At 42.1% G+C, this 11,440-nt stretch overlaps 1 protein-coding gene across 6 annotated transcripts; it reads left to right on the forward strand.

Moving 5' to 3' along the window:
- The first annotated feature begins 3,297 nt into the window (after positions 1 to 3,297).
- Positions 3,298 to 10,909, forward strand: sh2d5 (SH2 domain containing 5). Of its 6 annotated transcripts, XM_074639710.1 has the most exons (11): positions 3,298 to 3,620; positions 3,741 to 3,875; positions 4,924 to 4,989; positions 5,075 to 5,155; positions 5,249 to 5,323; positions 5,413 to 5,559; positions 7,357 to 7,557; positions 7,655 to 7,838; positions 8,246 to 8,351; positions 8,444 to 8,603; positions 9,802 to 10,909. In XM_074639710.1, exons 3-11 carry the CDS (start codon positions 4,939 to 4,941, stop codon positions 9,997 to 9,999), a joined length of 1,203 nt encoding a protein of 400 aa, XP_074495811.1. In that variant the 5' UTR covers positions 3,298 to 3,620; positions 3,741 to 3,875; positions 4,924 to 4,938; the 3' UTR covers positions 10,000 to 10,909. The 6 variants fall into 6 exon arrangements, with proteins under 6 accessions (XP_074495811.1, XP_074495822.1, XP_074495793.1 ...); XM_074639721.1 differs by lacking the exon at positions 3,741 to 3,875; XM_074639692.1 differs by lacking the exon at positions 3,741 to 3,875 and having other exon boundaries at positions 3,298 to 3,547.
- Positions 10,910 to 11,440: the final 531 nt, after the last annotated feature.

Raw genomic sequence — 11,440 nt, forward strand, 5'->3', positions numbered from 1 at the left:
GTGACTTCCACCAGGGTAATTGATGATGGTCCCCCATCAGCTTCCAGCTCTGCCTCTACCATAGAGGGCGTATTGGTCGGATTCAGAAGTTCCTCAAAGTGCTCCTTCCACCGCCCGATTACCTCCTCAGTTGAGGTCAACAGTGTCCCATCCTTACTGTACACAGCTTGGATGGTTCCCCGTTTCCCCCTCCTAAGGTGCCGGATGGTTTTCCAGAAGCACTTTGGTGCCGACCGAAAGTCCTTCTCCATGGCTGCTCCGAACTCCTCCCACACCCGCTGCTTTGCCTCCGTCACGGCAGTGGCTGCTGCTCTTCGGGCCCGTCGGTACCCTGCAACTGCCTCCGGAGACCTCCGAGATAACATATCCCGGAAGGCCTCCTTCTTCAGTCGGACGGCTTCCCTGACCACCGGTGTCCACCACGGTGTTCGAGGGTTGCCGCCCCTTGAGGCACCTAAGACCTTAAAACCACAGCTCACCGCCGCAGCTTCAGCAATGGAAGCTTTGAACATCGTCCACTCGGGTTCAATGCCCCCAACCTCCACAGGGATGCCAGAAAAGCTCCGCCGGAGGTGTGAGTTGAAGATCTCTCGGACAGGGGCCTCCTCCAGACGTTCCCAGTTCACCCTCACTATGCGTTTGGGCTTACCAGGTCTGTCCAGAGTCTTCCCCCACCCTCTGACCCAACTCACCACCAGATGGTGATCAGTTGACAGCTCCGCCCCTCTCTTCACCCGAGTGTCCAAAACATGCGGCCTCAGATCAGATGATACGATTACAAAATCGATCATCGACCTTCGGCCTAGGGTGCTCTGGTACCACGTACACTTATGAGCATCCTTATGTTCGAACATGGTGTTCGTTATGGACAATCCATGACTAGCACAGAAGTCCAACAACAAACGACCACTCGGGTTTAGATCAGGGAGGCCGTTCCTCCCAATCACGCCACTCCAGGTGTCTCCATCGTTGCCCACGTGCGCGTTGAAGTCTCCCAGGAGAACTATGGAGTCCCCTACTGGAGCCCCATACAGGACTCCATTCAGGGTCTCCAAGAAGGCCGAATACTCCGAACTGCTGTTTGGTGCATACGCACAAACAACAGTCAGAGTTTTCCCCCCCATAACCCGAAGGCGTAGGGAGGCGACCCTCTCGTCCACCGGGGTAAACTCCAACGTAGCGGCACTCAGCCGGGGATTTGTGAGTATCCCCACACCCGCCTGGCGCCTCGCACCATGGGCAACTCCAGAGAAGAATAGAGTCCAACCCCTATCCAAGAGTACGGTTCCAGAACCGAGGCTGTGCGTAGAGGTAAGCCCTACCAGATCCAACTGATAGCGCTCCACCTCCCGCACAAGCTCCAGCTCCTTCCCCCACAGAGAGGTGACGTTCCACGTCCCCAGAGCCAGCCTCTGCCGCCCGGGTCCAGTCCGTCGAGGTCCCTGGCCTTCACTGCCACCCGTGTGGCAGCGCACCCGACCCAAGCGGTTCTTCCCGCAGGTGGTGAGCCCACAGGATGGAGAGGAGGGGGGTGCCACGTTCCTTTTTCGGGGTATCCCCGGCCGGGCTCCGTGGCAAGCCCGGCCACCAGACGCTCGTTGACGGGCCCTCCGTCTGGGCCTGGCTCCAGACGTGGGCCCCGGGCTTCCTCCGGGCCGGGTAACTCCTCCTCTGCCTCGTGTCGTCGTATATCAAAATTATTAAAACTAAATAGTACATTGTTTCAGTGTGGAAGAGAGGTTCAAGGAAGCTGTGCAGTGGTGGAAAGTTAGTATATTTATTTACTTATTTGTACTGTGGTATGTCAATCTTAGGCTATTTTTACCCCACCACATGTCAAAAGGAAATATTGTACGTTTTACTTCCCTAAATTTAGTATCTGACAGCTATAATTAGCCTACTAGATTTTTTTGGGATTGAGATTACATTTAAAAACGTTATAAGCTTAAAAATAAAAATGTAACTAATATTACATTTATTTTACAATAAAAGATTAAACCAGTGGTTCCCAAAGCCTTTGTGGGCTTGTGACAAAATCAGTGTCTGGTTGTGGCCCATGGTCACGTCTCAGATGTCTGAGTTGTCTGGAGCTGCACCAAACAAACATTACCTCTTTAAACTTCTCAGAGGGTTTAATTAAAATATCCGAGCATCCAAAATGTAACAAAAAAGCAAATATTCTAGAAAAAAAAAAAAAAAAATGTGAATTTGTACAATAAAACTTTGTTTTTTTTATTTTTTTCTACCCCATTTACCATCTCATGAGCCCAAGATTCATCTTGTGGTCCTTTTCTAACCCCAAAGTTAGAGAACATTGGATTAAACTACTGACCTGTACACAGATAAACAGTAAAATGTCAGCATTATCAAGATTTATTTATTTATTTATTTGCACATATATAAAACTGCACAAAATCCAGTCAATGAAAAACAAACAAGAAATGTGTCAGGAGAGGTCAAGAAGCCACAGGCTTATACAAAGGACCTCCCCCAACCCAGGAGAGAGAGAAAAAAACTAACAAAAAAGGAAGAAAGATCTAAAATAACATAATTTTAAAAATACAACAAAAGTTGAACAACAACAAGAAGTACACAAAATGTGCAGGAAAAACAACCAAACAGTGGAAAACAATCCAATAAAAACAATGAAATACATACAAAAAACAGTACAGAAAAAAAGAAAATATATCTAAACATATCCAAAGATAATTAGACATCATGAATTAAATGTGATGATAATTTCCTTTTAAAATGTTCTAAGGATAACGAGCTCTTGATAACGTGTATTTTGGTGTTCCATATTTGTACACCTCGATATCTGAGGGAGGACTGGCCATGTCCAGGTGAAGATGATTAGCCTGTCTAGTATTATGTGAATGAATTTGAGAATTAGATTTAAAGAAGTTGCTAAACGATGATGGTAAAGAAGAAGGCAAGATAATATATTTATATATAAACACATATACTCATAAACTGAAAGAATGTTCAGTTTCCTGAACAGTGGAACAGATGCCTCCTTAGAGTTTGACAAAGTTGCCAGTCTTACAACAAATAAAGTTTATGAAGATTGGAGGTTTATGTACTTGCCCAAACAATATTACCAAAAATCAAATAGGGATAAATCATGGAATAATATAAGGTTAATAAACAAGAAACATTTATGAAACTTCTTAGCTTGCTGATGATAAGATGTCATATCAGTTTCTATTTTCAGTTTCACTTGTAACTTGTAACTGTACTGTTGTATTAGGTATATTTTCCCACCACTGGTCGTGTGACGTCACCATGGTGGGTTGCGCAAGGAGCAGGAATGTGTGGAGGAGCTGGAAAAAGAGACACAGAGAGGATCTAGAGGAGGAGGAGGGATTCAACGCCTTATCTTCCGCTTACTGTCACATATCTGAAGGGTCGACGTGTTCATATACCTCCTCATTCATTCACCTCCTCCTCCCCCCCGGTTCCTCTCCCTCCAGCCCCGCCTCGAGCACCAGCACCAGCAGCAGCACACCTGAGACCTGAGACCACGGAGCGGCAGCAGCAGGTAAAGGTGAGGAAGGAGGGCGGAGGTGTCAGCTAGGCGGAGGTGGCGGGTTGTGGTGGAGGTTCTGCGACTCTGAAAAGTGAGTGTCTGTGATTTCTCAGCCTCGTTACTACAACTACCTGAGCTGTCGGCTACACGGAAAAGTTTCTTCCACCGAAGTTAGTCATTTGGGGTTTCTTCCTCTGTCTGTAAAACACAGATATCTAAACTTTCCTGTGTGCTATCAGCGACTTTGACGCATTTACGGTGCTGAAAAAAAATTGGATAAAATGGTGCAATGACCTGCAAAACGGTCCACAGGCACCGAGTATAACAAGGATTATCACAACCACAGGTAACAGTCACCTTCCTCTCTTCCTGTAACATTTCAACATGGACCTGTAGTCCACATCACGGTGCCAAACCTTCACTTTAGTATACACTTTCTTTTTTCTTTTAAAACCTCCTGTAGCACTACTATTGTGATTGTTTGAGTTAGTTCCCTACTTGTGTGCATGCAATCACAGGCAACAAACAAATAGTTTACTATAACAAAAACAAACAAGGGGATGTCTTTACTTTAAAAAATTAAGTATTTTACAGCATACTTATTGTTTGAAGTGGAGAGTATCATTGTACTGTTTTATTTATTGAGAAAACTATAATTTTGTATTGCATTTTTTATGTTTTAATATTATATTTTTCCACTTTTATTTTTTTTCCACTTTTTTATTTTTAATTTAACTGATTACATTCCTTTTTGCATATTTATATCAAAATTATTCAAACTAAATAGTACATTGTTTCAGTCCACAATACGGTGCCAAACCTTCACTTTATTGTACACTTTAAAAAAAAAAAATCCTGTAGCACTACTATTGTGATTGTTTGACTTAGTTTCCTACTTGTGTGCAAGTTTTGAAAGCTTTTTATTTTTATTTTTTTTCATTTTGTTTTTCCTTTATTTGGTTTTACTCAGACATTTTACATAAACATACTTAATTAGATACAAATATGAAGTGAACCAACTTTTCCACTTTTTACAATGAAATTATAGAACACACAAATAAAGCATGGGGTGCTTTTCATGTGAAATAACATAAAAATAAATAATAATAATAATAAAAAAAAATTACATTTAGAAAAAAAGAAAAATTAAACAAAAGAAGGGCGTTTTGGGGAAATATACTTTTTCCACTCCTTCCAAATTTCCTCAAATTTAGTTTCTTGAAACCTCATAGAGAAAGTAATTCTGTCCATTACAAATATTTCATAAATTACATCATACCAGTTCTCTAATGATGGGGTATCTGGTTTAAGCCTTGAAAACCTTTTAAACCAGTATTGTTGTTATTTTTAGTGGCCTTTGGTGAAAGATGTTCTTGCTGTCTTGTTTTTTACAGAGATAAACCGCCAGCATGGGTGAGGCACCGGTCAGTGAAGATGGTACAGTGACTAGATCAGCAGAGGTAACTCTAGAAATGTGATTTTACATTTACGGTGGTGTCTTTTTATGTGTTGTGTTTTGCCTAAACTTGTGTCTTTGCTGTAAAGTATGTGGGCTCCTTCCCTGTGGACGACCGCTGCTTGGATGATCAGATAGAGAGACTGCACACTCAGCTGAAGTCCCTTAAAGTAAGCCTTAAATGGTCATTATCCCAAAAAGCAACAACTTGTACTTGTTTAACAGAGAATACAATATCTAATATGTCTGTTATCTTTAATCAGAAATGTAAAAGAAGGAAGTCTGTGTCCCTAAAATTCTCCAGCAAAGGTGTGAAAATGTATAATGAGGATGAAACGGTAATTATGAAAACGTTATGCACATTCCTAGACGGGTTGGTCTGAAGAGCATGCTGTCTCACTGTATGTGTCACCTTCACTGTCTGCAGACTCTCCTGATGGCTCACGCTCTGCGTAGAGTCTCTCTGTCCACCGCCCGGCCCATCGATGCCCAGTTTGCCTTTGTCTCCCACAACCCAGGCAGCACTGATGCCCAGCTGTACTGCCATGTCTTCCAAGCCAGGCACTCCAGAGCAGTAAGACGTGATCAGTGTCATTTATTACAACAAAGTGTTTCTAAAGTTTAGGATTTACTATTAATTACAGAGAAAGTTAAAGCTCCCATGAGTCAGAGACACTTTTTTTTTTTTTAGTGCAAATGTGGAACATGGCTGTGAAATATTTGTGATTTTGACATTATGGTTCATATGGATCATTATAAAAAAGCCTATTTGTGATCCATCAAACTGAGAATGCCCTGTATTTAAAGAGACATGTAGGTTGGTGTATTATGAGAGGCTGACCGTTTAAAAATACTGCGACCAAGTCCATCAAAGTATTATATGTACACCGATCAGCCATAACATTAAGACCACTGACAGGTGAATAACATGGATTATCTCGTTATGATGGCACCTGGCAATGGGTGGGATATATCAGACAGCAAGTGAACATTTTGAACTTTAAACTTTGTGTTGGAAGCAGAAAAAATGGGCCAGCGTAAGGATGTGAGCGACTTTGACAAGGGCCAAATTATGATGGCTAGACAACTGGGTCAGATTATCTCCAGAACTGCAGCTCTTGTGGGATGTTCCCGGTCTGCAGTGGTCAGGACCGACCAAAAGTGGTCCAAGGAAGGAAAACCTGTGAACCGGCGACAGGGTCAGACCCGAGGCTCATTGATGTACGTGGGGAGCGAAGGCTGGCCCGTGTTGTCCGATCCAATAGAAGAGCTACTGGAGCTCAAATTGTTGAAAAAGTTAATGCTGGTTCCGATAGAAAGGTGTCAGAACACACAGTGCATCTCAGCTTGTTGCATATGGGGCTGCGTAGCCGCAGACCAGTCAGGGTGCCCATGCTGACCTAATGTTATGGCTGATTGGTGTATATACTAGTTTAAAGAGGACCAATAATGCTTTTGTGCTATTTCCCTTTCCTTTAGTGTCTTCTATAGTTTTTTGTGCATATAAAAAGTCTGAAAAGTTACAAAGCCCAAAGTCCACACCACAGAAACACTACGCCTGAACTGCCTGAAACGCCTCGCTTGAAGTCCCGCCTTTTCTTCCGTAACATGGTGATGTCACCAAGTGACACACTTTGCCTAGCGGCTAATGTCCTCAAACAAAGCTAGTTAGAGAGGAGTCAAGTGGACTTTGTAAAGTTTGGTTCGGCTGACCAATCACAACAGTGGGCCAGCTGACCAATCAGAGCTAAGAGACAGGTGCTAAAACGGAGTGTTTCAGACAGAGGGTGAATACTGGTGTATTCAGACAGACCGTAAGGAATAATGTACAGCGAGCCGGTCATTGTTGTGAAAGAATCGCTGACAGGGCGATGCTGCGAAGCGGAGGGGTCTCTCATCGCCCTGAAGGGGATTCTTTCACAACAATGACCAGCTAGCTGTACATTATCCTGCTTATTACACGGCTACATACTGAAGAAATCAATATTTTGACACAAAAACGGTCCGCCAGAGTCCGACATCTGAACTGCGCCCATAGCAACGGTCTGCTATACACAGCAACGGTCTGTTATAGAGAAATTACAGACTGCAGAACGCCGTGATTGACCAATCAGAAACAAGTATTCAAGTGAATAAGTGAAAAATAATGTGTTTTTTTTAACATTAAATCATGTAAATACAAGTATGAACCTGAAAATGAGCACGATGTGTGCCCTTTGAACTGTAGCTCAGACCTGTCGAAAAAAGGCAACCATGTCACTAACATAACAATTTGGTTTGTCAAATAGCACTGTTGAACGGTAGAACCTTATGTTGCTCCAAAATTGATAATACCATTTGAGTAATACTGTTTCCACGTTCTTTCCTGCAGGCACAGTTCCTGAATCTGCTGCTTTGCCGCTGTTTCCAGCTGTCTTACTTAGACAAGCACCCAGAGGAGGCCCAGGAAAAATCCGTTGGCTCACTGCCTCGCCGCAACCCCTCCCTGCTCAACCACGGCTTCCCTCTGAGCGTCAGCGCCCTGGTGTCCTTCAGACGAGCCCCTTTTCTCGGGTTGTTTCCAGGGACTAAGGTTTGGATTTGAATGTCTTCTTGTATTCACTCTTACAACATGGTATTTTTACTTCAACCTCAGTGTTTCCCTTCATTTTCTTTCCCCTGATCTACAGAAGAATCACAAGTCTTCCGATGAACTGACCAGCAGTCAAGATGAAGTCTTCCCCACCTCCTCCCCCTCCCTGGTGCGCAAGAAAGCCATGCGCGCTAAAGGGATGTGCTCCGGGGCTTACCGCTCCTTCACCTTCACACCACTCAAACAGCGCATTGCTCAGGAGCGACTGAATGCGTCACAAGGTGGGCCAAGTGTTCACAGAGTGCTTTCAAGATTCAAAGAGATGATTAGGTAAAGCAAACCCCTCAGTGTTTAGGTGACGGGCAGCCACTCACTGTCTGTCGTGGTGTCAGAAGGTAGATGGATAATGTTCTGGTCTCACGTGGGTCATACTGGGCGTACATTTTAAGCTTCTCACTGTTGACTCTTAGCTTTAACGCGTTGAAGCACAAGCTTTGTTTTATGGGTTATTTCATCACCGCTTGCTTTGCTCATCTCAGTCCTGTTTAAAACCAAACATTTTCCATCACAGAGTTGGGATTACATTGAATGTTTCCCCACGCAAACACGACGGAATATCTCCACTTTTGGACCTCTGTGCATGTAAACATCTCCAAATTCATGATTTCTATTCTTAAACATGAATCAGGAAAGGACCAAGACAAGGCGCCGGCGAAGAGATCCCGCGCTCCGAGCCTGGCCGAATCAGAAGAAGCACTGGCTCAAGCAGTCTGGTGTTGGGATGGTATCGCAACGTGAGTGTCGCTCATGCGTTTCACGCAGATGCTTTCTCTAGCCATTATATGTCTTGTTCGGATTTCTGACTGCGTATCTTCTGGTATTTCAGTGACAGCAGCTACTCCCTGCTTGCAGACGATGTGCTGGGATCGTACCTCCTGTGCCCACATCCCAAAAAACCCAAATGTGGCTCTATCATCATTCGATTCCCCACTGGCCTCATCACCCACCTCATCGAAAACACCCGTAAAGGGAAATTCCTGCTCGAGGTAGTTGTTTTGTCAATGTGGAATGTTCTACATAATTATTAGGAAACAGTGAGTCTGCCAGGATAATATTTACTTAGAAGTGGAAACAAAATGATAAGATGTAGACTGAGCTACAGAGGAAATGGTTCACTCCCCACTCCCTTTTCCACTAGTTACTTTATGAATAACAATCAACTAACAATAATATTGTTATATGTAATAATATTTTTATACAAGGTTTGTATCAAAGGCACCTATATCGGATATTTCATACAAATATTAATCCCTACAAGTCTGACCTTCTATAAATCTCCTCTTGGGTAGTTTCAGAGTTTGAAAAAGTATTATTTGGACAAAGCTACATGTGTATTTTGTATCTGTTTGTTCCAAGAGGTGAGAATCCATCAAGTTGATATCAAGCGTAACATCATAAACATAAGATGCAGTTTTTTCAGTACTGCATAACCACATTGAATTGTAGAATCTGGATTTCTTGATACATATTTCTCTTCTATTTAAGTGCAATATTTAGAAACAGGGTTCTACAGTATATTGGGTGTGAGGGAAAATATTCTTACATTTTAAATTATTGTGCCAAAATATTGCAAGTATTTGGACTAATTTGGTGTGCAAAATCCATAGACTGTATATAAGAAGTGGACGTAGTCACCGTGACATCATCCATTGGTTTGTGGACTGCCGTTTTGAAGCCTCGAGTCTGGCATTTTGGCCGTCACCGTCTTTGTTTTTTGTAAGCAAAAGTGACACGAGAGGGTGGTCTATTTGACTCTAAATGGGACCATAATTTACTAAATGAACATCATGCTTTATTGAAGAAGACTTGAAACTAGCGATTGAGACCATAAACTCATGTTTATAATGTTTACTGAGGTAATAAATCAAGTGAGAAGTAGGCTCATTTTCTCATAGACTTCTATACAATCAGACTTCTTTTTGCAACCAGAGGAGTCGCCCCCTGCTGGCTGTTAGAAAGAATGCAAGTTTAAGGCTCTTCAGCATTGGCTTCACTATTCAGACCCAGAGGTACTGTAGCCACTGGCAAAATCTCATGAACTGAGCACTGAGACTATATTAAAACTCCACTGAAACTAAGAATAATCGAGTCATTGTTGGCATTTGATTGTAGTTGTCTCAGCAAACTGATAATTCTGTGTAACCCCTAGTAAAACATAATTATTTTTCTGTTTCTTTGTGGCAGAAATGCAAGACTGAATTCAGTTCCATAGCAGAGCTGATTGACCACTACACAGCGACTCGGAATGAGCTGGCGTGTCGGCTGAGCTGCGCCCGGGTAAACCACTGTTACGAGTGGGAGGAAAACACCAGCAAACCACAGCCTCTCAAGAGCCTGAACAAAGCCAAAATGAAAAGTACCCACAGAAAGGACTGGGTTTAAACCCTGGACGCTGGAACTTGTGGACTGCCAACCTAAGAATAAGTGTCATCTTTTTTTTTTTAATTTTGCACATATATCATCTCTTACCCTTAAATCACATTAGGTGTTTTTTGGAGGTTACTGTATACAATGCACTTATTAACAGTATTGGCACTGTATATCGTGCACAAGACATTTCATCAGAGGGTACTTATTTGTAAAGTGTAATATTTTGTGCTCGCTGCTTTTTAAGTTTTTCAATATAATCTTTTTTAAAATATTTTTTATTTGTGCCTATGAGGCACCAGAGGAGTTTATTTGTCTTTTAAAGACATAAAACGTAACAAACTGAAACTGTGGTGTGTTTTAATCACCCACATTGTTGCACCTGATGGCAAAGCCACATTTTTTTCTTGCATTGTAAAGATGTTGCACAAATATATCTGATCAAATTTTATTATTCCTTGAATTTTAATCTTGCTTGCACATTAGTCTTTGTGTTAAGACATTACATCTGGAGGATATGTAAGCAGTAATCCTATACACGATGATGTGTCCTGGTATAAGAAAATATGACCAAGACACCAAATATTTTCTATATCTTGACACCTCCATTTATTAGTGCACTTATATCATGACCGCTAAGAAGAGACATGTTCAAACTCTCTGTTTAACGTTTGTGTGCAGTCACGGTTTACTGGTAACTTTAACTGGTAATGTTTGTTTAAAAACACTGCACAAGGTATATTAAACTGCATACAGTGGTATGAAGTCTGTGATATTGTTTTTCTAATCCAAGAGGCTGCATTACAATTTAAGTAACTGATTTGAGTATTTTGCACCATCTTTTCTACATTAGGCCAACAAACAGTTTTCATATTGTTCACCGCTGTTTGAGATTAAATGTCAGGTGTTCTCTGTTTTCAACCTACATCCTGAAAATGTTGTTCTCCATTATTTATGACTCCACATAGCACAACCTCACCTGCAGTTTTGGTATTGAGGAAGATGCTACTTGCTCTCACATATTATTAGTCAATTTATACTGTACAACGTTTCTAAATCTCAGGGCAGAACTCCACATGGGACTCATGTGCTAATAGGGTCGCAGGAGATTTCTGCACTGATAAACACTCAGTTGCCAGTTTATTCACATAGCTTAAACTAATGCAGTCTTGAATAATACATCCTAACATTTTTTTATAATGTTCAGCTTTTGTTGAAACTGTTTTAGAGAAGTGTTGATTCAACTTTATGATCATTATGGAGGCTGGAGTTTGTGGTGCTGTTGAATTTATAGGCCTTTGTCACAGCCGACATTTAGACTTGTCATAGTAGGAAAAGCACAGGTGTCACTGATGACACTAACAATAGCTCTGCTGTATTCAAGTGTCCCAGTGAGTGTGACAGTGACCCAGCATGTACGATACCTGAAACCTGAAATCACAGCAGCTTAATGGAA

This window comes from Sebastes fasciatus, chromosome 1 (assembly GCF_043250625.1).
Source record: "Sebastes fasciatus isolate fSebFas1 chromosome 1, fSebFas1.pri, whole genome shotgun sequence".
In the NCBI taxonomy this organism is placed as follows: Eukaryota; Metazoa; Chordata; class Actinopteri; order Perciformes; family Sebastidae; genus Sebastes; species Sebastes fasciatus.